This window comes from Pseudopodoces humilis, chromosome 19, assembly GCF_049639895.1.
Source record: "Pseudopodoces humilis isolate 2021_Gansu_Grassland_sample_001 chromosome 19, ASM4963989v1, whole genome shotgun sequence".
Classification (NCBI taxonomy): domain Eukaryota; kingdom Metazoa; phylum Chordata; class Aves; order Passeriformes; family Paridae; genus Pseudopodoces; species Pseudopodoces humilis.
The window spans coordinates 6330221-6358186 of NC_142218.1; the positions used below are offsets into that span (position 1 = coordinate 6330221).

Sequence of the window (27966 nt, forward strand, 5' to 3'; positions counted from 1 at the left end):
CAGATTTTAGAGGCAAAATGGGATTTCTCAAAAAGAAGCAATTTGTTGGAGGCCTTGGTTAAAATTAAATCAGAAAAAGAAGTGACTCCCAAACCAGTTTTTGAAATCAAATAGTCTGAAAAATTTCAGCTTCAATCAGGCAGGGATTTAGTGAGACTAAGGAGGAAGTTAAGGCAAAACCCACATCTGCTGTACCTGACAAATTAATTCAGTTTAGTATTGTTTATACCTGTCACACCTTGACCAAGTATCCGTGAGAGCTTTTTAGGAGCCTTCTGCAATCCCATAGAACAAACTTTAGTACTTGTTTATTAATGAAAACTTTATCTGCTGGTTTAAAAGACCTAAATTCTGCTTCTCTGATTCTTTATAGGGGTACAGCAGTCAGCTCCTCAGAAGGTCTGCTGGCCTTGGCTTGGTGCTCATGGCAGCAAATACACGGCCTGAAAGTAGAGCTTCCCCCTAAATCTGCAGAACACCTGGACCCAGTTGAGCTTTGCTCACTGCGCTTATGAGAATCCATGATTTACAGGGATAATCCTCAGACATTTCAAGCTGGGCTGAGGATAGACAACATTTCTAGCCCATGCCATCAACTGCATTCATCTGGAACAGGTGCCAAGCTTACGAAATCCCCCTGCGTGTGGCAGACACCACAGCATGCTTCATTAGCAGCCAGCCGAGCAGCTCCCACCTCCAGCGCCGGCACTGCAAACAGTCTGCACATCACAGCCCCAAACCTGGGAAGCAGAGGAGGCAAGGTTTCAAAGGCAGAGGGGATTTAGGCAGACAATGAGGGACTCTGTGAAACCTGCTCCAGCCCCTCTCATCCTCACTCGTTTGAGTGAGCGCAGCTGCCTGTTGTTTCTAATTCGGGGTGCAATGCCGGGGCTGGGAGTGCTGGACATGGCCGTGGCAGTCTTATTAAAAACAACAGCTAATAAATTGCCAAATGCCATTTACCCTGGATAACCTCCTTAGCCAAAACCCTCCATATCTGCTGGGGATGCTTTGATGTGTTGTTCTGCTCTCTCAGCCCAGATGTTGTCATAGATTTGCTGACGATGACAGCGAAACAGCTTTGAAATGCTCTGGCAAGAAATACTTTCCCATCCTGCCTCAGATAGGGTCTGCTTCTCCCCCCCCCCACCACTCTCACATTTTTCTTACTGAGGTCACTGGGATGAATAAAGGCTCTTTGTTCATTGAGCCATTTCTCTTCTTGCTGATGCTTTTTTATATTTTAAAAGCTAAGCTGACATGACAGCAGCAGCTGTTCAATAGATGAAATAGGTCTCAAATACCACAGCGACGGCCAGTGTTTGGACACCACTTTCAGCACAAACATGGATAGTCAAAAGGCCTGGGTGCCTTAACAGCTCTAGAAATATTTTCTCCCTCCCTCATAAGCCCTAGGAAAAATTAAAATAATTGTACCGATTGAGAAAATTCTCAGATTTTCTCATTAATATCACAATAAGACCCTCTTTTCATATGTACTGCTCTGGCTACTGACTGACTGGTACCTTACTTAAAAGTAGAGCTTGCTCTTTTATCAGGCAAGAGAAAACAGCCTCAAGTTGCACCAGGGGAGATTTAGATTGGAGATTAGGGAAGATTTCTTCACCAAGAGTGTTACAAGCACTGGCAGAGGGTGCCCAAGAAAGTGGAGGGGTCACAATCCCTGGAGGGATTTAAAAGATGTGCAAATGTGGCACTTGGGGACATGGTTTTGTGAATGCTCTCAGGCACATGGTGTGACTCTCGAGGCTTTGCTGTGCAGGGCTAAGAGCTGAACTCAGTGATCCTTATGGATCCTTCCAATATTCTGTGGAATATTCTGTGTTTCTGAGATTCCACAGCACATGCTGCAGCCCACGACCCCTTGGAGCATCTCTTCAGACACTGTGCTCTGGGAGCACCGTGCACATCCAGGGAGAGACACAAAAGCCCATCTGTGTTCTCATTTTGACAGGCGAGGGTGGGAAATGGATGTTTCAGAGCACGGCTTTATTCCCGTGGCATGGACACACCACAGGGTGCTGTAGATGGATCCATGTGGATAGATTTGTGTGGATGGCTCTGTGTGGATGGCTCCCTGTGGATAAATGCCTATGGATGGATCCCTGTGGATAGATCCCTGTGGATAGATCCTTGTGGATATATCCCTGTGGATATACCGCTGTGGGTGGATCCCTGTGGACGGCTCCCTGTGGATATATCCCTGTGAATGGATCTCTGTGGACGGATCCCTGTGAATGGATCCCTGTGGATATATATCTGTGGATATATCCCTGTGAATGGATCTCTGTGGACGGATCTCTGTGGACGGATCCCTGTGGATGGATCCCTGTGAATGGATCCCTGTGGATATATATCTGTGGATATATCCCTGTGAATGGATCCCTGTGGATATATATCTGTGGATATATCCCTGTGAATGGATCTCTGTGGACGGATCCCTGTGGATATATATCTGTGGATATATCCCTGTGAATGGATCTCTGTGGATATATCCCTGTGGATATATATCTGTGGATATATCCCTGTGAATGGATCTCTGTGGACAGATCCCTGTGGATATATATCTGTGGATATATCCCTGTGAATGGATCTCTGTGGACAGATCCCTGTGGATATATATCTGTGGATATATCCCTGTGAATGGATCTCTGTGGACAGATCCCTGTGGATATATATCTGTGGATATATCCCTGTGGATATATATCTGTGGATATATCCCTGTGAATGGATCTCTGTGGACAGATCCCTGTGGATATATATCTGTGGACGGATCCCTGTGGATGGATCCCTGTGGATATATATCTGTGGATATATCCCTGTGAATGGATCTCTGTGAATGGATCCCTGTGGATATATATCTGTGGATATATCCCTGTGGATATATATCTGTGGATATATCCCTGTGAATGGATCCCTGTGAATGGATCCCTGTGGATATATATCTGTGGCTATATCCCTGTGGATGGATCCCTGTGGATGGCTCCCTGCGCACGGCCCCGCGGCGCGGCGGGCGCGCTCCCGCGGGCGCCCAGCAGGGGGCGCGGGGCCGCGCTGAGGGGCGGTGCGGGCGGCGGCCGCGCGGGGGCGCGCGCGGGGCGGGGCGGGGCGGGCGCTGCGGCGGCGGCGGCGGCGGCCATGGAGCGGCTGGAGCGGAGCGGGCGCTGGCTGCGGGCCGCGCTGGCCCGCGGGAGGCTGCGCCGCCGCCTCCCCGCGCTGCTGCTCGCCATCGTCGTGCTCGGCTCCGCGCTCAAGGACAGCGACCTGGTGCCCGACACGCCGCTGCAGAACAAGCGCAACCCGCTCAACGTGTGAGGAGGGGCGCGGGGGGCGCGGCCGGAGCGGGAGGGACGGGCCGGGCCCGCTGCGCGGGAGGGGGCACCCGGAGCGGCTCTGAGGGCCGGGGGCCCGGGCCGGCCCCGCTGGGCCTGGGCTTGGTGCTTCGGGGGATGGGATTGCCTCTTCCTGACTCAGAGGTTTCAGAATATCGCTACTTTCTGGCTCGGTCTTTATTGGAAGAGGGAGGAAGGAGGTTTTCTTTTTTTTCTTAACCTCGCCGATAATTCCTCGTAGTTGAGTAAACTGATTTCACTTTATCTAGTAGGACTGGCAGGACCCGAGGGCATGGCCTGAAGCTGCGTCAGGGGACGGTTAGGCTGGATTTTAATAAAATATTTCTTCATCGAGAGGGTAGCTGAGCACTGGAACGGGCTCCCCAGAACAGTGGTGACAGAACCAAGGCTGACAGAGCTCAGCGTTTTGACAGCATTTTGACAATACTCCCAGTATTGTGGTGTGATTCTTGGGCTGTCCTGTGCAGGGCCAGGAGTTGGACTCTGTGATCCTTGTGGGTCCCTTCCAGCTCAGCAGATTCTGTGATAGTTACTGAGCTGATCTAAAACCCAACTAACTGAAGGAAATAAGTCTTTTAGCGTCTTTCCTAAAAGCAGAGTGGTTGTCATCCTTTTCTAGCACCTGGACAATGATCTAACTGGCTTAGTCATTCTGTGAAACTAGTTTGAGCATTTTGAAGGCAGCAATGAGCTGGGCCAGAGGATGTGTGTCCTGCTAGAGGTCTGAAACTAAAATTGCTGTTTTCCTCTGTAACTTGGGGAACTTTGGACTTTACTGATTCAAATTTGTCATTTAGTGACGTGGGAAAGGAGCTGCTTTTAGTGTGGCTGAAAGAGCATTGACAGGAAACACTAAGAAATTGATCTTACAGTAAAAGCATAGTTCAGTTCTCCCTTTTAAACAGAGGAAGGTGATCTGTACTGACAGTTCTTGAAGCAAGTATTTTTCCTTGCAAATTGCTTTCCTCCTGTGTTGTCAGCAGTAACCTTGGTATCCTTTTTTGCTTTTGAATAAAATGGGGAGTTTATTTTCAATTACTGTTTCATGGTAGCAGCTGTAGTTACCACACAGGCATCTTCTGTAAAAGAAGAAAAACAGACTTCTGTAAAATTAAAGAGTGAAGGAGGTACTGCTGAAAATCCTGGGCAAGGCCCTGACAGGTTTGTTAGGGTCATAAGGAAGATGCAGAACTCTAGACTGGTTTGGCTTTGCCTTTGATGCTCAGGTGAGGATTAAATGATGACTCTGTGTGTGTCTGTCATAGCTCAGCCACAGAGCAGAATTCAGCTGTCTAGGTTTTCAAACTGGACTCTGGGTAACAAAGGGGCTGCACAATTCCCCTCTCCCATCAGCTGATAGGAAGCAAGCTGCATTGGAAGGTGCTGATGGGAGAAGCAAGATCCTGGACTGTGACCACTTTAACTCATTAATAAATTCGCTTACATGTGCTCTAGTTTAAGATTTGAAAAGAGAACAAGTTACACAATACTTCTTTTAAACAAGATATCAACGTATCATCAGCTGGGTTTCAAGATTTTATGGGTATCACAGTAAAAGTTTTCAGGGCAGAGAGTGAATTTAGAGATGCAAGGATTTGTGTTTGGTAAAAGAAGGCTCTCATCAATTGAAAGGACAGTAAAGGAACAGACCCATAGTGCTGCTTCATTTATTTAGAAGGACATGAGAGGAAAAGCTTCACAGGCTGATGAGGGGAAAGAGCCAGCCCTTCTGGCTGTCTTAAGAGATTGAGTTTGTGAAAGGCTTTGTACGGAAGGATAATTGAGATGGTGGAAGAGTCAGAGAAGAGGTTACTGTGGTCAGGGCGGCAAGCTAAAAATACATTCTTTGCAGCTGCATTTTGAGTAGGGCAGAGTTGAGCTGGCTTGTAGGGTAAAAGTGATTGCAAGTCTGAACTGCAGGTCTGCTGCAATGAATGAGGGCTCTGGGTCCAGTCAACGCTGCCTTGGGAACAGTACCTGCCTGAGGAAGTGTTCAGGTTTTAGGCTTGAGGGAAGTACAGGGGAGGGTTAAGATTGTAGCTAAGCTGTATTTTGACGAGAGGGCACAAGTCTCTAATTTAGATGGTTCTGAAGACTGACCTTGAGCACTTACTCCCCTGCTTGCCCCACTGCTGTGGCATTTCACCCATGCTCGTGTCTCCTTTGCCTTTCCTCTGGCAGATACTTCGTGAAGGTGGCCTGGGCTTGGACGCTGTGGCTGCTGCTGCCCTTCATCACCCTCACCACGTACGAGTTGGCCCGGAGCAAGTTCCTGTACGGCCGCACCAAGAGCGTGCTGCTGGTGCTGCGGCGCCTGGGCGCGCTGCTGGTGGGCACAGCCGTGTGGTACCTGTGCACTGAGCTCTTCATCTACGTGGAGAACCTCACCGGGGAGTGCTCCCTGCAGGGCAAACCTGGCCAGCCCCCCCGGCTCTACGCCTCCAAGCGGGAGTGCCACCAGGACAGCGGCGTCTGGAACGGCTTCGACATCTCGGGGCACTGCTTCCTGCTCTCCTACTGTGCCATGATGATCCTGGAGGAGGTGGCTGTGCTGGAAGCACTGTCCATAGACCACAGCTCCAAGCTGCGTGTGGTGATCAACGTCCTGTTTGTTTCCCTGTGTTTCCTCACCATCATCTGGGTGTTCATGTTCCTCTGTACTGCCCTGTATTTCCATGACTTCAGCCAAAAGCTTCTCGGTGTGTTGATAGGTCTGTCAGCCTGGTATGGGACATACAGGTTTTGGTATTTAAAGCCCTTTTCTCCTGGACTGCCTCTTCCAAATATACCTTTGAGTTCAAAGAAATACAGCTATAGCAGATAAAATAAGGTTTGAAATGTTTTGGATTTTGCTTTCAGTACTGGAGTAGTTGAATGTAGGAACGGTTACTGTATTTCCACTGTAAGGAACTAGGTGATGGGTTGGAGGAAACCAAATCTGTACTGGCCATTGGCTGGCAAGTGGTAATGAGGTTCTTCCCTGGGAGAAGAAAAAAAATCGGTATTGGGAGAGGTCTGGTCTTGTTTAGGAGCTGACAACCGGGATTGTCAGCAAAGAAATCAGAAGCTGAATCTGTTTCTCTTACTAATAAAGGGAGAAGCAGACCCAAGGCTAAAAGAGGCCTTTGATCTTGAGGAGTGTGATTTATCTCAGTTAATTCTCCCTCTTCCTTATCGAATTATGTCAAGATATTGTGGATGATCCAAACCTCATGCTTTTTTTATTGTTCCTATTTGTATGGCCTTATGGGAAAGCTCTAATAATCACAGTGCTGCTAAGCATTGCAAAAATACCAATTCTTGTGAAAGCAGTTCTGTTGTGAAACTGGAACATCTCATGTTCTCAAGTGTTAAAAACACTAACTTGCCAGAAATGCCTCATAGCTACCTGCACCTTCTGCAACAGAGAGTAAATCTGAAATGCAATGTCTTAAGCAGACTGTGACTCTAAATTCATGCCTGCCTCTGAAAAGGAAACTCTTGAAAAACAAGCCTTAACTTTCTCCTTAGGTGAAATAGATGTAATAATATTTCATCATTTTATTCTTGACACTAAAAAACCCAAACTCCTTTCTGTTTTGTTAAAAAGTCTAGTACGAGGATTGGGGTTTTAATTTTTAAAAAATCTAATCCATTGCACACTTTGCAACAACAAATTCATTGTGTTTATTCTTTCTTCTAGAACAACAGTGGAATTCTGGTGTTCTGAACAAGCTAGCTTATCCTGCTATTTCCTAAATAGTCTGCTTGATAATGAGTGAAATGCATTGTTTATCCTGGGAGCTGCAAAGCAGAGTGTGCTTGAAGCAATATTTATTCTTGCAATACCAATAAGCTATTTAATTTTGATTGCACAAAAAGCTGTGGCCACTTTTGATGTGGCTGGAAACCCACTACTGAATAAAAAACTACTATTAGATAATGAACAAGGGTAAGGTGGGTTTGCTCATCATATCAGTCAGATGTTTAGCATAGTTTTTATCTCAAAAAGCTTTTTATGATTTCATAAAGGCTCATTCATGATGCAGTTGCATGAAGTGTGTTTGACAGCAGTGACAGGACTGCCTGGAAGGTCTGTGGGTCACCTCCACTGACCCCACAGTGAGGTCACTTGGGCCGCAAGGTGACTTTTTCTGGATACAGGGTATGATGCTCCATCGGTTAATCTTGGCACATTTTGCCATCTCAACCTCTCTCTTCCAGCAAGAGAATGGAAGCATTTTCAGTTCCTCCAGCAGTGTTAGTTCCATGCTGTGGCCTGCTTCTGAGGAGAGTGAAATTCACTGGAATTCCCACTGAATTCAGTGGCTAGTGGGAGTTGTGTGTCCTTAGAAAGAACAGTTCACCTCTCAGAAAGAAGCTGTCCAGGGGGTTATGTATTTTCTGTCATGCTCCTCTTGGTTTTGTATTAAATTGCCTTTTAAGCTGACTCTTTGAAAATTGCACTGAGTAACTCATATTGGGTTTAACTAAATTTGTTTAAACAATGCTAATTTATTTGCAGACACTCTTTTGATGTAATTTAAGCCTGCTCCCAAAAGAGCTAAGCTAGACCGCAAGCCACTTTCACCATGAAAAAAGATTATATACCCAGAAGGTTTTAGGATTAATTTCATTAAGTTCCTATTTTAGGTTATCTTTATGTAACTTTGCTGTATAGACAAGCCCTTGGAACAGGAAATGCTGTTTACTTAAACCAACTGACTCTCTGAAATAATGTTCATTTTCACAAATGTTTTGTGCAATCACTGTGGATATTTCTATCCACTTTAACCAGTGTCATGCAGATTATTTTTTTAATGGTTATAATGTAGGATATGGTTATTCTCTTATTTAAACAATGAAAGAAAAACATTTGAAAACTTTATCAGTGTTTGTGTCTTTGAGAATCTGTTCCTGATATCTGTGAATATGCCATTGTTGCTCTTTACTTCCTTGGATGACCCAGATCCTTGGAGTTTGTGTAACTACTGAGATGTGTGATCAGACTGGCACTGAAAGTTCTGCACTGCTTGAAAGGGTTAACAGATCACGGGTTCTCAGGAGTGCAGGGTTTTAAAAAGAAACAAAACAAAAGCCATGGCTAAAGCAAGTTTCCCAACATGTGCCTGTTACACCAAGCAGTTAATTTTGTGGGCATGGTTTTGTTGTAGCAGAGGGAAAGCCTAATCCATTGAAATGTTTGGGAGAACTCCCATGGGCTGCAAAACTGCTCGGGAGTTTGGAAATCTTGGGGTCTTTCTCAGTTACCCAGTCCTCTGCCTTGGGCCAGCTCCTGGCTCAGAAGGTTCCTTGTGCTCCAGACCTTTATTTGTGCTTTTTGACTCTACTCCAGAGTAGGAATCTGCTTCCTTCTGTTTCATCTGGAATCTTAAGGTTGCAAATTTCTTGTTCACATATTTGCCATCACATTTGTTGACTTCCCTTTTCCTCCCAAATTTTATCATTAAAATAAAAATTGTAGCCTCTCCACAGCAGATTTGCAGCCAGAGAGAAACAGTGCTGGGAGCAGGTGGATTTGGTATCCTGTGCCAAAGGCACAAATCAGCTATCAACAGGTATTACTGGTTTCTTTCAAGTGTTGGGGTGGGTTTTTTTTTTTCTTTTTGTGCATTAAAGTATTCCTGTTGTTCTCACAGAGCTATATTTCTGTCTGTAGAATCACCTAGGGAATTTTTAATGTTTCCAACATCTTACTAACATATTTCAACATCTGTCTGCTAATCTTTCACTGCCTGTGTTTGGCCTGTTTTGTGGGCCCTGTTTCACAGTTCTTTCACAGAAGCAGCATTTGGCCTGACTTTGTGGCTAAGGCAGCCCTTCGTGCCTTAAGCATTCTTCTCTGCTGGGAACAGAGCAGTGGGAAGAGAAACTGCCTTAGGATTCATTTCACTCTTCACTTACCTGGGACTCTTTCAAGTGTTGGCGTCACTGCAGGTGAGATCAGGCAAACAGGAAAGTTGAGGTCTTTCATAAGAGTCATGTGAGCAATTCAGACTTTAAACATGTCTGAACCCAGGGTTTGATTCTTCCTCCAAGTTTGTTCAAAGCAAACGTGAGCCATGAATGCTTCACTGGTGCTAAATGATATTCCTGGTTTCCCAGTTTATTTGTGTGTGCTGAAACTTGGGTTGTGGGTGGCTGCAAAAAAAGAATTCTGTTTTCTGTTTTGGTGTGTGGCAATTGGTGACAGTGAGAAACACCCAGTTATGCCCTGGGGTGCACTTTTAATGGAAGAAACTGCTGTGATATGTTAAACGTTTTGGGAAATCAGTCTTCAGTTCTGAACACAAGTCTATGGTCACTTCATGAAATAGTATCTTCATTTTTCCACTGTAGCTTAATGGCCCTCAAACCAGGACACTTAAAGCAGTTCCCTGCAGCTTCTCTGCAATCGGCCTTTGCCAGCTCTCTGATCACCTTGTGTTATCATCTCCTTTTGCTCAGAAACCTGCTTCCTGGGATTATTTCTTTCATAGCTTCACTTCTCCTCCTGGAGCACAGATTAGTAATAAATGCTCTTCACCTCTGCTGGATGTGTGCTCTCTCTCAGTATTTTGCCTTCCCTTTTTTGAGGTATTTTGCAAAGCTTAAGATGAAAGTAATTAATACACAAAAAGACTGTTGTGACTCTGAACTGACATTTAACTGTTGTTAAACAGACCTGCTCTTGCTGTACTGGTGGAAAACCTGGAGAAAAGCAAATGGTTTATTCATCAAAGCAGAACTGCACCTGATGTGCTTGAGCTCAGGGGAGGAAAAAGGTGATGTGACAGCAGAGCTCGATGATTAGGAGAGTTACTTTTGTCCTTCTCTTGGGGACCGAGTGCTCACTTCAGTGGAGGGTACTTTCACCCAGGTGCTTAGCAGGAAATAATAAATTTGGATATGAGTGTCTTAGTGCTTAAATGAAGTATGGAATGAGAGCATAAAGTTTAAAAGCTGAAAAAGCAGACAGAAATGGCTATCAAGATTGAGGGCAGTCCATGAAATCTCATGCAATTATGTAATTGTAATGCTTAGTCTGAAAGGTTATTTATTTTTAAATTACCCCCTGTCCATCACAAAACAAAAAACAATGCCATGTGCTTGTAACAAGCCAAATAACTCTAAAAGATGACTAAAGGATGGCTTTACCAGCCTTTTGGGAGGGTTGGATATCACAGAAAGCAGCACCTGGAAAAATGCCCTTTCCCTGTTGTGCTCTTCCTGACAGTGTGTGCAGTGGCAGGAGATCTGTGGCAGAACTGAGGATCTCCCCAGTGGTGGGGGCTGAAGAGAGGAAAATGTGCAACAGGAATAAATGCAAACCATTGCTTTTCTTCTCACATCTCCGCAGCCTTTTCCCATGCCCAGTCCGGGTTCATCTTGCAGGTCTGGGCTGAGTATTCCCTCAGGCACGGTTGATGTCAGAGCTGGAACTGGGCATATCCTCAGTGTAAATATCAGCTCTCCTGAAATGCCTTCCCCAGATCCTGCCCTGCCTGCAGAGCCTTCCCATCTCGTGGGACTGTGCCGGGAGGGCACGTGTGGTGTGACCGTATCCGTGACAGGCTTAACGTCGTGATCATGGCCGAGGCAAATTCAGCTAAAGAACAGCCGACTGTGATGGAGAAAGCCATGCAAAAGGGGTGGAAAATAAGGATGATGCTCAGCCCACAGAGCCTGCTGGCCTTATACAGATGTGTGGATTGTTGTTCCCACACTGAGCAGGATTGTGCTGCAGGGAATGGCACCCTGGGCCTGCTCTCTGCGGGTTTTGCAGGAGCGAGCACGGATCTGCTGTGGGTTTGGCCCAGCACCACTCCAGACCACGGCTCTGGTGCTTCAGCTTTGTCATAGCCTGACCTGATTCAATTTTTAGAAGAATGGGAGTGGTAGAGGTTTGAAGTTTACAAGAATATATGTATTTTTTCTTTTGATTGTCATAGTTTAATTAGGAGGAAAAAAACTGCCAGTGATTTTTTGGTTTATTTTGTTTACTGAGGAATTTCTTGGTTTTTTCCAGAGGTTTTGTTGGATTTTTTTTCCTTGTGGCCAAGAAAAAAAACCAAAACTATTGCTGTTGTGTAGTGCTTGGATCCAAGGGCACAGAATGGAAAGAAATTGCTTCTGGTAAGCAAAAATAGGAGAATGTTCAGGAGGCTGGTGGTGGAGTGACATGACCTTGTGATGTAGAGAGTGTGTGCGAATACTTAACTATGTAGGATACTTGGTTCTGTGTCAAGAACTGCCTGCAGCATTACACAGCACCCTCAAACCTGGTTACACTCTGTTCTGATTGCAAAGTAGCTTTATTTGGATAACTCTCCTGGAGCTAAAAAGGATTTAGGTCGCAGGAGAGATGAGGTGCTGGTAGGAAAGAGCTGAGAAGGGAGGCAATGCAAGTAGGGAGATGGATGGTGTTATTTTTAAAGGAATGTTTTAGAAGTCATTGATTTGTGCCGTTTTTGTTAAGAGGTTTTTAGCAAGATTCCATCTCCTTCCTTTCTCAGCAGTTCTTCCTCAGACAGGGGGAACAGGAGGTGATGTGTTCACTGATGCAGAACCTGACAACCCAGGGACTCCTGACAGCAGGAATGTCTCTGGAGATGGTCACGCATTGCCTGCTGTCTGTGACAGGAGAGTGACACCAGGGAGTCCAGGACAGAGCAAAGGGTAGGACAGCAGAGACGGGTAAAGAAAAAGAGGGGCTGAAAGTAGATCATTGTGCAGAGGGAGCAAAAAGGAAGAAAAAATACTGTGAGCTCCTGAGGAGTGGGTGGAGGTTGGCATTTTGCTTACTGCAGCTTTTCAGCACCAAAGTGACACGGAAATGGAAATAATCTCCTCTCTGCAGGTAGAGCCTGGCCAGCAGCACACAGGTACTGCTGCAGTGATGGCCACCCATGTTCTGACAGAGCAATTCTTCATCCTCATTATTTATGGCAGAGCTGCTATTCCTTCTTCCACTGAGGGCTGCTCAGTGAAAGCTGTTTTCTCTCTGTTTAATCCTCTAGAGGAAAGCAAGTTAAAAGGAGAATGAAAGACAACGATAGTGAAATGTCCTTTGGGCACATTTGGGGATCTGCACCAGGGGAAAACCAGGAAATTTGTTTGTCATGAATGTGCTTTATCAGAGAATCCAAGTTCCTGTGTGTTTTTATTACTGCTTATAACTTTAGATTCAGTAGAAATGGCTGGGTCTGAAACACCTGCAATTTGGCCACTGAGGCCATGCTTTGGGAAATCTTTCAGGCGTACAAAATCTGTTCCTGTTCACTACATACACAGATGTTTTCACTCTCATTTCACACCTGTGGGGTTGACCTTTTCCCTGGGCACTGCTGCTGAACTGAGGACTTTGTTCTGACCCACCATGGAAGAAGGAGCTTTTCTACAGACTTGTGTAGCAAGAGAAGCTTTGCTGTGAACAGAAATTGCCCTTTTATCCTCAGCCATGCCACAGATAATTGCAAGTTTGGGGTTATAACAGTTAGCTCTTAAATTGTACATTATTTCCTGTTTCTTTGGGCTTTTAGATGTTAATCTTAGATTATCATATTTTATATTATCCCTAGCCATCTCAAAATACTATGTTCATATTTTCCCACATTATTTTAATCCCATATATCTTTCAGCAACCAGAGGGATTTAGTTGCTGTCATTGCCTGCATTGTGGATCCAGTCTGGGTGGTTTTGGCTTTGATCCTAATGATTGCAGTGAATGCCACCAAACACAACCTGATGTTAAATATTTTCACAAGCTTTAATGGTTTGTGTTTGGTGTTATGTGGGGAAATCCTTCATTTACTTCCACAGCAGAAAGGAAGGAAGGAGCAGCTCTTACACCATCCCTCTTCCCTCTGTCGCCTGGATTCTGAAATTGCAGTCGGATGGTAAGGATGGGTTTTATTAATTCAAAAACAGAGGAACACTTGGCAAATAATTTCTGACAGGGCCACCAAATGGTCACTAGACATTCTCAGGCAGCTCTTGATCTCGGTTTCTTTGGCAAGTTGTGAGAGGCTCTGCGATGTGTTCCCTGTCCTCTGGCCAGCTTGGTGCTGAAATCCTTTATTCTTCATGGAGAGGTCTTCTCCATCCCTTGCCAAGCAAAGGAGAATGCTGCCAGCCAGCAGACATGTACATTTACAGTTTTCATAATCGAGTCTTTTGAGCAAATCCTGTAGGAGTAAAAAGATTTTAGAAACTGTAGCTCTGCAAATGTGACCACTGGGAGCTTGTTAAACAGGAGGCTTGGGAGGCAGGAGGGAGAGACTCTGTGTCATGAAGCTGCATCTCAGGGGTGCTTGGACTTGATATAAAGCCTCTGATTTTCATCCCTCTGATAATTAGAAGTTCCACACCTCAGCACAGATACAGATTTTAAAGCACTGAGGTGCCGTAAAGCTCATTTGTCTCTACAACGCAGGGATTTCAAAGGATGAAAATTTGCTTGGGTAAATAAGTACATCTAGAGTAAAGGAGAACCCTGGCTGAGGTTGGGTCAGGCACACAGGAGTGTTTGGTGCAAGATGCAGCAGGAGCCATTCCCTCTTGTCTAAAATATAAAATAGCACCTCTGAGGTGCCTCACCTTCCAGCCTTTCCCCTTGGGCACTGCTGTTACCCCACACCTTGCTGAGAGCAAAGCATAAAGTCCTGGAGTGAGAAAACAGATTTTTGCCATCATTTTCACGTTTCTGTGTGCAGAACATGCCCTGGGCAGTGGATGTTGGGCCAGTGCCTGGCTCATGGCCAGGCTGTGCAATGGACTCCCCTTTGCAGTGGAACTGGAGCAGAAAAGGTCTGATGAGAGCAGCTGGAGCAAGAGCAACTTTTTCTGGTGACAGCCTGTAATCACCACAGGGCTGCTTACAGCAACGGGCTAATCTGGATTGATCAGGGCTCTGACATTCGTTCCAGGGATCTCACACATCAATCCAGCCTCAGCCTGCCACAGTAATTGTCTTTTTATCACTCTCACCGATTGCTTTTCCCTGGAGCAAAGTCCTGGTACTTTTTCATTACCAGCGCAGGAAAACAAGGCTTAGTGACAGGGAGTGGCACCAGTTTTTTATTTTTTAATTTTTTTTTTAAATTGGTCCAGAACAAAGGCTTATTATTGACTATTTCTAGCTGAGAACCTGTGCAAAATCCACCACTACAGCATCAGTGGCTTCCCAGCAGCCCACAGCACAACACAGTTCTTGTCCATGCCTTGTTCCAGCTGCTGGATCTGCCTGGCTTCCTTGTAACAACTGCATTTTAACAGTGTGCTCCTAACAAAACACACACCTATTTTCTCCAGTGTTTAGAGGTCTGATTTGCTCCATGACTTTAAATTTATTCTGTGGTTTAAAATACAAAAATAAATAAAATTAAGGAGCAAAGTAACCAGCAGCAGTCTTGCTAAGCAGCTTCCTTCTGCCTCATTCATGGACTGAAATCCTAGGAATGGAGGAAATATTTCCTCTCCTTCCCTCTGGGTTTCCTGGCCTTGTAACCCATTAATATTCCTTTCTATACCTGGTGTGTGCATTTCATCAGCTTTTGGAGATCACTGGGGGATGTGAGTGTAGGACCACAAACAAAGGGAAAAGGGTGAAATCCTGGTAAGGGTTTCATGTTGGTGTATCTTTATAAATCTTTCTGGGGGGTTTAGCACCAGCTAATTGAGCAAAGAGAGGATGACCCATAATTGATGTTCTCACACCTTTCAGATTCAGCAGAAGGGAGGAGCTCAGGGCACCCTCCTGCCTCCCTCTTCAAAAAGAAGGAAAATAACTCTTTTTTCTGAAGTCACTGATTCCACAAAGCAAATACTGAATGCATTTGGGAGAGCCTGGAAAGGCAGAGTGCTGACAGAAATTAGTGTTTGGAAGAGGAATACATATAATTTCCATGCAAGTTTTATACCAGAACATGAGCCAAAGCACAAACCACCTGCACATCCCACTCCCCTCGGGCATGCCTTGCATTAGGACCAGAAGGATGTGGAACACATTTAGAGATGCCAAGCCATTACTCCTCCCATATGGTTTATTGAGGATCTCAGTTTCCAAAGCATGAGTAGCAGTGAGGCCCATTATTCTTTCCAGCATGCAAAAGGCACAAGAAAGTCATCAATGTGATTCTGTGCAAAGTGTCCCTAAGAAAACACACAGCGAGGAAATGACAGAAAAGAGCCCCCGATGGAAGAATGCCAAAGCGCCTTCAGGAAAGTGCTGAAAAGTTCTGAAAATGGTTGTACTTTTTCAGAGTCCAGATATGCTCAGTTGGTGAAAGATGCTTTGCAAATCCGTGAAAGAAAACTCAAGAGACAGAGCCAAAAGGCTTAAAACAATAATCTCCTTCCTCCAGAAGGATGAAAGTCAAAATGATTTGTCTCAAGAAAAAAGTGTGGCAGTTAAAGACAGACATTAAATTCTTTAAAAAAAAAGCCCACCAAAACCAGACGTAGAAAGTGGATACATTCTAAGAGCAGCTCAATAAAAAATATTCCTTTTAATGAAAATAATTTCTTAAATGGATACTTGAAGAACAGAAATCCACCTTGACTGTGACCATCTACTGCACCCTGCTCCCAGGAAAGCCTCCAAGCACGACAACACAACGCCTTCTAGAAGAAGAAAGTCCCCACTACCTGCATGTGTGAAATGTGAACAATTTGGAAACACGAACGCACAGGACCAAGTATCCAAGTCCCATTAGTCAACTTGGATGTCGGGAAGCCTCCTGGGATTCCTGTCTCTCCCACTGGAGCTGGCTGGTGCTGGAGGCAGTGCCACTTCCCGGTGGGCACGGCTGAGCCCGTGAACCCTTGAGCCTCTTGCTGGAGTTGAATACTTAAACCTAAAAAAGGCATTTATAAGTTGACGCTTTGTTGTTGTTGTTTTCTTATTTCCTTGCAGTATAGGTTTCTACTTCTAGACTATGGAATGTTACATTAAACAATATAATTATTCATTACCTTGCTTCAAATTTCATTACAGTTACTGAGGCTTCATCATAATTTCACACAGCACAGAGACACCAAACTAAACACCGAGCAGTCAGCACTAGATGTATTTTTTCTTTAAGTACCAATAAGCAAAATATCCCATTCCCCCCAGAGATCCCATTAGGAAGGAGGCTCCAAGGAAGGAGGGAGGTTTCCGCTTGACCAGCCTGAAGGCATTGGGTACCACTGCAGACAGGAGCGTGGTGTGTATGTCTCCCAAAACTTTCCTGAAGGCGAAGCGTTTCTGTATCCTGTCAAAGAAGGACTGTAGGTTAGGTCTGCTGCCATCTTCCCAGTATTTCTTAGAGAGTCCCAGAAACTTGAGGCGGTGCAGGGTGGCTCCTAACAAGACATCAGCCAAAGTAAAGACGCACCCGCAGAGCCAAAGTTCACACTTCTGCCCTGGAGAGAGAAGAGACACAGCAAAGGTAAGAATCCCTTGGGTGGGCAGCTAAAATCTTGCTCAAAAAGTCCACATGGGCAGAGCATTAGATCTGGGGTGTTTTTTCCCAGCTCTTTGGTGGGCCAGGAGCTCAGAGCCCATCACCAGGTTACGTGATGGAGGGTATGGGGGTGCCAAAAGCTGGGAATGTGAGATGATCATTTATAGCCCATGTGAATATACAAATTACAGGCTGCAAAGTGGCTCTGCTGCCTCTCCCCCAAGTCAAGAGCAGCAGGACATGGCATGGAGGTCCCTGGAAAAGAGCCCTCTGCCCCCCTTGAAGGAAGATGCTGTGTAGTGACCCCTTCCACTGTGTCAGTGGTGGGCAGAGCAGCAATGTCTGCCCTTGGCTGCACCAGGAGCTGTTTCAGGAGTGCCGCGTCAACTTGGCCTATTTTAGGGGTGTGAGAAATCCTCAGGAATCAAAACCATTTGCTGGATGGCCTGGCTGCTCTCTCTTGTGTGCTGCTGGGGAAGTTCTGCCTTTGTTCTCTCTCCTGTACCTGGGACCCTGCTCCAGGACACCAAAACCAGCAGCACATCTGTGCCAAGAGCCAGGCTTTTGGGGAGCCAGAGCTCAGTGTGAGTGCAGGACATGGAGAAAGATACCAAAGGGTGAACAGCCCCTGAGAATGGGTGATCCTGGAAATAACCCCACTAGAGAGACATCCAAAAATAAACCAAGCTGCTGTTAGGCTGGAAAAAGCAGTTTCAGGCCAGGATATTGTTAAGCACTCCCTCAGTGCCCTTTGAATACTGAGGAGCTGGGCTGGGATGGAGCTGAGGGAGATGAAAGAAGGTGCAGGTAAAGAACATCAGAAGGGACACAAAAATCCACCCTCAGTCAGCTTTGCTCCAGATTCCTAGTTCTGGGGCTCTTCATTGTCCTATAGTGATCATATCAGGAAAGAGAAGAGAGGCTCTGGTACAGCACCCAGTGCAGGCACTGCTGCTGCAGGGCTGCCTGCAGGCCTAGGCTGGGGCAATTATGGGTAATTAGCAACCCTCATTTGTAGTTGCTTGGCAGCCTGCCTAATCCTGCGGGAGGCACTGCCCAAGTGGACAGATTGCCTGTGCCTAATTAGTCAATAAATATTTTCAGTGACTAATGACTTGTAGGGGTGCTGCAGCCAGAGCTTCTTGGGTGTGGTGAGGACCTTGTGGGTGCTCAGAGGTGAGGGGAGCAGGGCTGGGGCAGCTGCCTCACTTCAGGCACTGCTGCAGGTGAAGGAGAAAGCACATGTGAGGATGGTGACTGTGGGAGAGCTGTGATCCTCTGCTGAATTCTGGACCCCGATGTGGGCTACTCCAGCCCCTTGCACCCCTGCCCAGCACCGAGTTGGGTAGAAATACAGGGAAAAGCAACTCTTCCCATTTGCTTCCACAGCAGCCCCAGCTCGGATCAGGCTGTCCCAGCTGAATGGGGTGCCTGTGGCAGGGGTCTGCTGGTGCTCCTGCACCACCTCCCACCCTCCTCCCGCCTGCCTCGCCGCCAGCCTGGGCTGCGTGGGAGTAGAGCTGCTGCACTGCGGCTCCTGGGAAGTTGCCAAAGTGGTGCTCATGCCCACTGCTGAGATCCTGACCAGGCCATGGGCACGGTGTGGGAGTTTGGGGTTCTGGAGCAGAGGGCGGGAGCGCCACGCAAGGACTGAAGGCATTGGAGCACCTGGGTGCTGGCAACAGCAGCAGCAGCGATTCCTCTGCTCCAGGCACCTGGGATGTCCTCCCAGGGTATCTCATTAGGCCGAATTCTGCTGTCCCAGCCCTCACACCCATTAATGAGGGTGTTTGAGGAAATTAGGGCAAGGCAGGATGCCACTGTGAACATCAGGGCTCTTGGTAAATCCCCACCTGATGCCCTACAGGGCCCAACCTTGGCACCTCCGAGGACCCTCCAACGTGGCCCCGAGAGTGATGCAAGGCTCCCCAGGGCCAGGGCTGGCCCCGAGGGCAGGGGCAGCTGTGATCCCCTGATTAACTGTGCCTGGGCTCTGCTCTGGCACCGTGGTGCTGGCAGCCCTCCTGGAGCCGGTGTTCTGAGCCCTGCCAGCAGTGGGGAACAGAGGAGGAGGAACGGCGTCATCCAGGGGTGATGGCAGGACAAGCGGTGCCCAGCTGTGCCCAGGCACTCCTGACTGCCAGGGCTGCTCAGGGCAGGCTCCCAGCACTGTGTATTTGATGTCAGGGATGGCTGGTGTCCCTCTCTCCCACCTGCTGCCATGTGACGCAGGTTCTATAAGGGCTGCAGGATTCTATAAGGGCTCTCCCCTCCAGGGCCCCTCAAATTCCTGGGTTTCACTGCCCATGCTCCCCTGGGATGTGCCACAGCCTGGTGACATGAGGAGGCTTGGCTCTGGCACATGTCCCCATCTCTGCATCCAGTGCTCCTCGTGGTGCAAGTGCCTGGGGCCAGCCTGCTCCTTCCTAAACCAGACAGAGCATCCATCACTGTTCACCCCTTGCTGGGGTAGAGGGCACCTGCCATCACCCTGTGGTGACTTTGGGGCTCCCAAAGAGCACCCATGAGGACAGGGGTCCTGCTATCCCGTGGCAAGGGGTGGTTTGCCAGAGGTTAGTAAGACCATGGCTGCAACATCAGTGTACCCAAAACCAGGAGAGCCCAGTGGCAGCTCCAGACCCACCAGTGGTTGCTCCACAGGAGTTGTTCATCCGGTACAAAGCTTTTGGCTGTTTCTGGTGTTGCACCTCAGCCTCGTGTGGAAAAACACCCCATAAACACAGCCCACTGCCTACCTTGGTACTCCAATTTCCTTTTCTCCAGCTCAGCCTCAATCTGGTCTAGCACCATCCCAAGTTCTCCAAGGATCTTCTTCAAGTAGTTCACATTATCGTGCTCCAGGATCTTGGCCTGGGTGGAGAGCAGGGTTAGAATGGGCAATAAATGGATGCAGGGACACAAAGCATCAGGTGCCCATGGCAGGTCTGTGGGTCATGTTTCCCCAGCACCAGGGACGTGTGTGGCTTTGACCCACTCACCATGAGCTTCTTCTGCTTGGAGAGGTAAGGCTCAGATAGCTGTGGCTCCTCTTCATGGTCCAGCTTCATCAGATCCGTGGTGGCGTTAGCTAAATGTCCTGGGGGGAAACAGACAGAGAGGCTGGGGTGACCAGTGTCTGACAGCAAAGCACCTCATCCTCAGTCAAAATATTGCTGCAGCACCAAGAAACAACTGCAGCTCCATCCCCAGCAGGCTGAATCTTTGGGACGTCTGAGCTGGCTGCCCACACCCGGGTGTACATTCAGAGCAATGGGGCAGGGAGGGGCATGGGGACAGTGCTCCCTCCTGGGTGGAGCTGTCCCACCCTGGCTCAGTGTTTGGGGATGCAGTTCCATGGTGTGGAGCCCATCATGAGCATGGAAGAGATGCTCACCCTTCTGCCTCTCTGGGCATAGGGAGGATGGGAAGGGCTTTGTGCAAGGGAGCTAAAGGAAAGGAGCAGAGTGAAAGGAAGAAAGGAATCCTAGAGGCAGAGTAGCACCTAAGGGATAGCATGAATTACCCAAAGTTGGGCTAATGTCTTCCTGCCAGGGACCATCTGTCTTTCCCCTCCTTGTTCCCTCCAACAAGGGAGGCCTTGGCTCTGCCCGTGTGCTGGTGAAGGAGGTGCCAGGGCTGCCTGGAGTGGGAGCCAGCAGCAGGCTGTGCACTGCCATAAAATGCTGAAATTCTCTGTTTTCTGCCATGAGCTTGTGCTTGCTAAGGCTGCCAACCAGCTCTCTTGGGGCTGCAATTCAGATGGAAACCTGGATATCATCCTGATTTCATTCCCCTTGGGAGAGCCTGGAACCTTGGTTCACCCTCTCCTTGGGACACAACTACATCGATTTCCCTTGGCACCCACTGCAACAGCGCAGCTAAGCCATTGCCTGAGTGCAGAAGATGTGCTGGGGAGGAAGGACACCATCAGCCCATGGACCTGCTTGTACCTCTCCAACAGCTTGAGGAAAATGTGTCGAGAGACCTCAGCAGAGTGCTGGGGAGGTGATGTGAGGTGGATGGGGGCTGAAGCACATCACACCCCACCCTTTGGGGAAGGGATGGGCTCTGGCCTACATCAGCCCAGGATTTGGGGGTGGAGGTGACACTTGGTGACATGGGGAAAGCTGTGATAAGTGTCAGCAGAGGCAGGGCAGACCACAAGCTACACCTCAGAACCTGCCTATTTCTCTTTGTACACAAGTGCATCCCACCTCAGCAGGACCATCTGGGACCCAGGCGACCGAAGGGATGGGGCTGGGAACAGTGTTTCCTACAGCCTCAGCTGGAGCCTAAAGGAAGGGAGAGACCTGGGACATGCCAATACCCTCCCAACAAGGTCGCTTTTCTGGCGAGGAATTCTCTCCAGGAGCAATCCCTGCCATTGAGTTATATTAAGCATCGTCAATGTTTCATGAGCACTTGAAGGTCAGGTACACAGACTTATGCCGATTCATCCACTGCCTGCAACTCAATCTGCCTGCACTCTCCCGCCTTTGCCCTTAGAGTTATTGGAGGGAGAGGGGCAAATTCCTGTGCCACAGAAAGAGCTGAGGAGAAGCTGGCATGCCCCATGGGAGCAAGGACACCCCCCGAGTCGGGAAGTCTCTCTAGGATGCCTGCAATTCCCAGGTCAGCTGTGCTTTGCCATTTCCCAGCTCTGTCCCTGCCTGCTTTGGTGGAAAGGGGAGATGAGCAGGAGCAGGGCGGCTGGCTGGGCTGTGGAGCCTAAAGGAGCCGGGGAGCCCTGGGCAGCCCTGCCGGAAAGGCGACTTACTGCGGATCTCAGTGGTGGCGTACTTTGGGATCATGGAGTCGGTGGTGAGCTCGGGGTGCAGGATGCAGCCGTGTGTGTAGGCGTCCATGGGCAGCGAGTCCAGCAGCTCCCGGTACTGCAGCACCCGCGAGTGCAGCAGGCTGCCCGGCTCGGGGATCAGCTGGGGCACGTTCTCTGCAGGGCAAAGGCACGGGTGTGAGCAGCTCCTGGGAGGGCTCAAGAGCTCCACAGCAGCTCATCAGCCTGCTCTGGACAGCAGTGTGCAATCCTGCTGACATAGCAGGGCTGGCTGAGGCAGAGCATTCACTCAGGTCTGTCGTGCTCTGCCCTCTCCCTCCCCGCTGCCCATCCCAGCCAGCCCATGCCCCGAGATGGGCAAACCCGCAGGAGCACAGGGAAGTGTGCGGATGTCATTACCCAGCCCCACAGCCCTCGTGTTCCCTGGGCTCAGTGCAGCCAGCCCTGAGTCCCCACAGCCTCTGAATTTGTACACTGTAACTTCACATCTCTTAGAATGGGAGAAAAATCTTCCTGGTCTGTAGAAAAGAGCTAATTTGAGAGGATTTTAGTTTAGGATCTCCTGAGTTATATATTCTTTACTCCAATGACACTGAAGTACCCCATTCTCTTGGGTTTCCTTGAAAATCCCAAAAATGGGCCATGTGAGTAGATGACCAAAGGAGCCCAGTGTATTTTCACTCCATGCTCAGCCAGTGTCTCAGCTGCAGGAACATCTCTTGCCCTGGCTGGCTCTGCTCTTCCCTGCCTTGCTGGGTTTTATTCAATTTCCATGAGTGGCAGTTTGCATTCCTTTTATTACACTTTCAGTTCAAAATAAATGGCAGATGACACCAGAAGAAGAGAAACGTTGCTCTTGTCTCCCCCAAGTTTTTTATCTCTCCCAGTTTTTTTAAGGGATCATAAATGTTTATAGTGTCTGCAGAGAGCAGCTCAGGTGAGTAAATCCATCACCAGGACTCTGTTGCCCTCATCCTGTCTGCAGCACTGGGCTCTCCGCGTGCCGCTGTCTCCACCTGAGTTAGGTCACGTTGGCAGAAGGACTTTGGCAGATGTGACCAGTGCAGCCCCTTGTTTCAGGGCCTGAAGTGAGAGCTGTGCTCTGCCCAGCCCTGCAGGGCTGGCAGGAGCTGGGCTGCAGGCATGGCAGTGCCTGCCTGGCAGGGATCTTGCCTTGCCATTATCGTGCCTGCTGGTGCCCATGGCTGGATGAGAGCCAGGCACATTTTGGTACCTCCTGTACTGGAAATCCCCCCATGGCTCTGACCCAGACTGTCCCTGCTGGAAGGCTCCACAAAGGTGTTCCCACGGATAGGCATCAGTGTCACTGTCCTCTGAGCAAAGGGGGGCTTTGGTGGCTCCTCCCTGCCATGGGCTCCAGCTCCCCAAGTGGGGATTTTCCACCTGAGAAAAGTGACCAGATGAATGAAACAATAACTGACCTATAGCTTGTGTTCTCCTTCCCCAGGGCTCCTGGCCAGCACCCAGCAGGCTGGGGCTGAGGCTGGGAACAGCACATCCAGAGGGACTGTCCCATCCCGCAGGAAGATGGAGCAACCACAATGAAATAGCGGTGTGCTGGCCAGCAGCCCACAACCTTCAGCACGTTGCAGGGAGGATTTTTATTGGGATGGCTTGACTTGCCTTTACAAGCCACAGCAGCCTGCACACAAGGGTTGCTGTTGCACTCTATGGCTGTGCAAGGGGGTGCAGACCTTGGAGGACACTCTAGCCTGGAAGAAATATTGCCCTGGTCAACTCCTCAGTGGTTTCTGGGCACTGCTGGGCAGCGTCCTAGTGAGAAGCACCCTCAAATGTGGCTTATTGGCACTCTTCACTGCTATTTTGGGGGAAGGAAAATATTTCTCCACACACCACCCTTTACTGATAGCTGGTCCCCAATGTGCGTAAGCAGCTGATAAAGGTCATGCTCTTAGCCCAGGGGAAACATAGCTCAGTAAAAATACCTGGTAAAGGCCTTTTCAAACTCTACACATTTCTGCAAGGTGGCTGATTCCCCCCCAGACCCTAAACTCAAGATCAGCGCTGCCACATCCTGGTAATGCTTTTGGCAGCTGCTTTGCTGAGTGATAGGATGGAGCAGAGCACGGAGCAGGGAGTGATGCTCTGGGCCCTCTTTCCTGGAGCTTCCCCTCTCCATTTCTCAGCAAAAAGGTAAGAAACTGCACCTGGCTGGAAAATCTCAACAATAGGAGTTTCCCAGTGCTCAGACAGCTCTGTGTCCCCCTCCTGCTGAGGACAGCCTGTTGTCACATATGTCAGACCACCTGCCCTTCACAGAGACCAGCTGAAGTGGTGCAGGGACTGACACTCCCTGATGTCCCTTGGTGCTGCTGCCAGGCAGGAAAGCAGCTGCCATTGCCTAGGACCTGCTGCTGGTGTGGGATTGTCCTGACAGACCCGTCCCTGCTGCCCCACTGGTGAGCGAGCTGTGAGCCTCCCCGGAGCAGCAGCACAGTGGCGGGGCCGGGAGAGGACAGCAGCTGAGCTGGCAAGGCGCCCTTGCTTGGGGAGCTATTTTGAGATGTTTTTGATGTCTCTGTTGCAAGGGGATGGATGCTGGGGAGAACATCGTGATGGCAAAGCCCGAGATCCCTGCTCAGCTTTGAAGGCTGCCCAGTGGGTGTCCCGGCCCAGCAGCCCCCAGGACTAGGGGAATGAGGGTGAAGATGTGAGATGCCAGGGAGCTGCTGAGCAAAGCTGACTTGGAGCTCTGTCTCAGCATCCCAGTGTGCCAGGCCTGCAGCCCTGCTCCAGGGGGAATGTCCCTGCTCTGGGGAGCCAGCTTCCCTCTCCTGGCTGTCCCTTCCTCTGGGTTTGTGTCACATCATCCTCCCGTGGTCCTCAGCACCACTAGCTGGTTTTGACTTTAAAGAGGCTGTGTCCTCTGAGGTACAGCAGCAGCAGGGACAGCAGGGTCCCCTGCCCATGGCCCAGGAATGCTTGAGGAAGCAGGGAGAGGGGCAGCAGCACATGGCTTAAACCCATCTTGTCTCAGCAGAGGCCCTTACGGCCCCTTTATTCATTTACCCAGGGCCAAAGCACAAATGTGCCTAAAGTCAGAAGTGTTCCCATGGGCTGTGCCCCAGTGGGGACTCAGGTGAAATGCCACCATGCACCATAGGGACTGAGAGAAATTGTCTGATTTGGAAGCGTGACTGCCAGGACAGAAAAAGAGGGACTCAGCTTTCACACCCCTCAAAGCCCTCCAGCAGGGGATTTCTGCTGGAAATTCTTCAGTTTCATGGGAAAACATAGAAGTCTGGGGAGGGCCGGTGGCTTGCTGATCTTCTAGGATGAAGATGAAACTTTAAAGGAAAAAGTGGATTTGTTTAGCAAACAGAATCTGGACCAGACACAAATTTCCTCTGAGGCACAGCCCAGCCTTGCATTACCTCCCGTGAAGTTCTTCTCCATGTAGTCGATGATCTGGTTGTAGTCGCTGATGATGTTGTCCCTGTGGATGATGACGGGCACCTCCTCGCCCAGGTTGAGCCGCATGAACCAGGGCTCCTTGTGCTCCATCAGGGGCATGCTGACATCCCTCTCCTCGCAGGGCAGCCCCTTCTCTGCGATCACCAACCGCACCTGGGCAAAGGCCGGGGAGAAAGGGCTCAGCCCACCCACCGAGCTGGTCTCCAGTCCCCCCTACCCCATTACACCCCCAGACCCTTCCCTAAAACTTAAACACATGCCAGGGTCACGTGCTGGCCCTGAGAGAAGCCAGGCAGCTGGTGCCATGGAACAGCTGCAAAATCCAGGCAACACGAAATAATCTGTTTTCCTGGCAAAGAGGTGATACCCAAACCCTTCCTGTCTTCTCGGAATCATGGGCCATCCTCCCTGGTCCTGGTGGCCTGTGTGACAGGCAGAGGAGCTGGAGGGCTGAGAGCCAATCCCTCAGCAGTGGGTGGAGGGAGGCAGGGGGTCTCAGCTGGGGGAGAATGAGTGATGCTGCTGTGGATCCCAGCATAGCCCAGCACATACCTGAGGAAGAAAAGGAGGAGGAAGAGGAAGAGGAGGAAACAGAGGCTGCAGCAATGAGTCCTGCTGTCTGGCTGAAGGAGATCTGGATGCTGACTCAGGTATGTTCCACTCTCAGGAGTGCTGGACTCTGGCTTTACCAGCACATTTTGAGCAGGTGAAGGCTCTGGTCCATGGGAAGTTCCAGGCAGCCCCTGTGACCCTGCACAGCGTTCCTCCTCCTCCATGCTGACATTATCTTGAGGGCATCACCCAGCACCTTCACACCTCTCATGTCAAACCTGCTGCCTCTCCCTTCCCCTGCCCTCCTGGGCCTGCCAGCAGCACTGTGGGGGTGGCACCCACACATCTTAGGGGTGGGAAAGGTGAATCCAGCCTTGCAGAGGGGCAGGAGGAGGCAGGAGTGAGGTTGGATGTGGGACACCATCACAATCCCCATCCCAGTTGCCAGCCCTCAGGGCTGATCCTGCTGCTCTGCTCTGTGTGTGAGATTGTGTTGAATATGCACTCAGGATGGCATTTTAGGCTTCTGGGTTATAAAACCTGACTATTATGAACTAAGTATGTCAAACACAAAAAAAAAAAAAGCCCACGGGGGATGTGAGAAAGCCAGAACCACTGAATGAGGGAAAAGTACTTGTTTTCATCCAACTAGCAGCAGCTAAAAATACAATTTAACATATATAAGCATTTCTGTGAGTACTTCAGAGTTCCCGGGGAATTAGTCATTAATTATTCACAGGACTGGCAAGTTATTTTTTTTCTTTTAAAGTCAAACAAGAGAAAGCCTGGGCTCCTCAACTGCAACTCGCTCCTGGCCTTTTCCTCCCAGCTGATAAATAAACCTCAGCCAGTACCACCTGGGGTATCCAGCCCCGAGCTCCCTGCGCTTCCCTGTTCTGCTGTCGGGAGCTGAAGGCCTGGCAGGAGGCAGCTGCTGGGCAGGAGGCAGGTACCCCAGTGCCTGAGGGCAAGGGGAGCCCGTGCCAGCTCCCCAAAGGGGGATCCCGGACAGGGGAGACAAAACATTCCCTGGGAATTCCGCGGGGAGCCGGGCACGAGCATCCCCCGCCAGTGCGGATCCCGACCGAGCCCGTCAGTCCCGTGCTGCCGGCGGTGCCGACCATGTGCGGGCACTCTCTGCTGCATTGGGCATCCTCCCTCCTTTGTGTGTGCACGCAGGAGCGGGCACCTCTGCCCCGGCCTTCCCGCGGGGCTGCGGAGCTCGGGGAGGCCCTGGCTCCGGGAACTTGGTGTTCTCCACCCACCCCTCCAACAGCCCGCTCTCCATATGGCATTAAGGGCTTAGGAATGCGGGGGGTTTGGGGCCGGGGGAGAAGGCTGGCTTTGCTACACAGCTGCTGTGCTGCGAAATGAGCATTTACTATGGTCTGGAAAAAGGGATTTCTTGCTGGGGCACCCCGGGAATAGAATATCCAGGGCACTGCTGCAGTGTGAGGTGAATCATCGCTGCGTGCTGGGGTCCGGGATGCTCTCCTGAGCACCAGCCTGGCTCGGGGCTGCCTCTCCTCTCGCAGCAGCAGCAGCAGGGTGGTCCCGGGGCCCGGCTCTGCCTTTGTCTGCGCTCCCGGCCACGCCAGTGCGGGGCTGGCAGCGAGCACAAAAGCCGAGGCGGCTCCCGGTGCGAGCCGTGATCCCAAAGCAAAGGCGAGATTTGCTCCCCCATCCTCATCCCCGTGCCCATCCCCTCCCCGGGCAGATGCTGTTAAAAGGCACAAAGATCTGCCTGGCCGCTGCTGCCCCGGGCAGCCACGGGGCTGAGCCCCTCGCTCTCCCCCGAGCGCCTCCATCCTCCCGAGGCAAAGGGATGCCCTGGGAACTGGAGGTGATTCTCGCCCGGGAGTCCGGCCGAGCGATTGTTTTCTTTACCTTTTGCGAGCTGAAAGACTGGGTCCAGTGGTACAAAACCAATCTGTCCTGGGATTTGAGAGCGGGGTCCGTCGGGTCGTGATTTTCCTCGCCTTCCGTGGATTTCCCCGCGTTGTTCTCCAGCGCCGAGATGGGCCACCAGCTGCAGTTGGTGGGAGTAACATTATTGGGAGTCGCCATGACAGCGAGCGAGCGAGCGGGAGAGGCTCGGGGAGCGAGCGGCGCTAGCCCAGCATCACATGGGCTCCTGCCAGCCCATCGCTCCGGCTCCCCGGCCGGGGTGGGCAGCGCGGGGCGGTGGGCTCGGGGTCACGGCAGAGGCTGCTGCCGGCTCCGCCGGGGCTGGGGCTGGGGCTGGGCTCGCAGCCCGTCCCCGCTCGTGGCGGGGCTCCCACGGAAACGTGCAGGCATCGCTTCAATAGAGGAGGCAGCAGCGGAGGCTCCTGCCTGCCTGCCAGCTCGGCAATCCGGGGCA

The 27966-nt window shown here is 49.9% G+C and overlaps 2 protein-coding genes across 3 annotated transcripts; one reads left to right on the forward strand and one right to left on the reverse strand.

The window, feature by feature from the left end:
• The first annotated feature begins 3159 nt into the window (after positions 1 to 3159).
• FITM2 (fat storage inducing transmembrane protein 2) lies at positions 3160 to 8239 on the forward strand. Its single transcript, XM_005524683.3, has 2 exons — positions 3160 to 3332; positions 5556 to 8239. Exons 1-2 carry the CDS (start codon positions 3160 to 3162, stop codon positions 6196 to 6198), a joined length of 816 nt encoding a protein of 271 aa, XP_005524740.1. The 3' UTR covers positions 6199 to 8239.
• A 7140-nt stretch (positions 8240 to 15379) lies between these two features.
• GDAP1L1 (ganglioside induced differentiation associated protein 1 like 1) lies at positions 15380 to 27705 on the reverse strand. 2 transcript variants are annotated; one of them, XM_088064528.1, is made up of 7 exons: positions 27492 to 27705; positions 25013 to 25205; positions 21579 to 21752; positions 19801 to 19898; positions 19558 to 19672; positions 16733 to 16760; positions 15380 to 16609 (listed from the first exon to the last, which is right to left on the reverse strand). In XM_088064528.1, the coding sequence occupies exons 1-7, from the start codon at positions 27669 to 27671 to the stop codon at positions 16417 to 16419; spliced, it is 981 nt and encodes a 326-aa protein (XP_087920654.1). In that variant the 5' UTR covers positions 27672 to 27705; the 3' UTR covers positions 15380 to 16416. The 2 variants fall into 2 exon arrangements, with proteins under 2 accessions (XP_087920654.1, XP_005524742.1); XM_005524685.3 differs by having other exon boundaries at positions 15380 to 16760.
• Between the last annotated feature and the right edge of the window lie 261 nt (positions 27706 to 27966).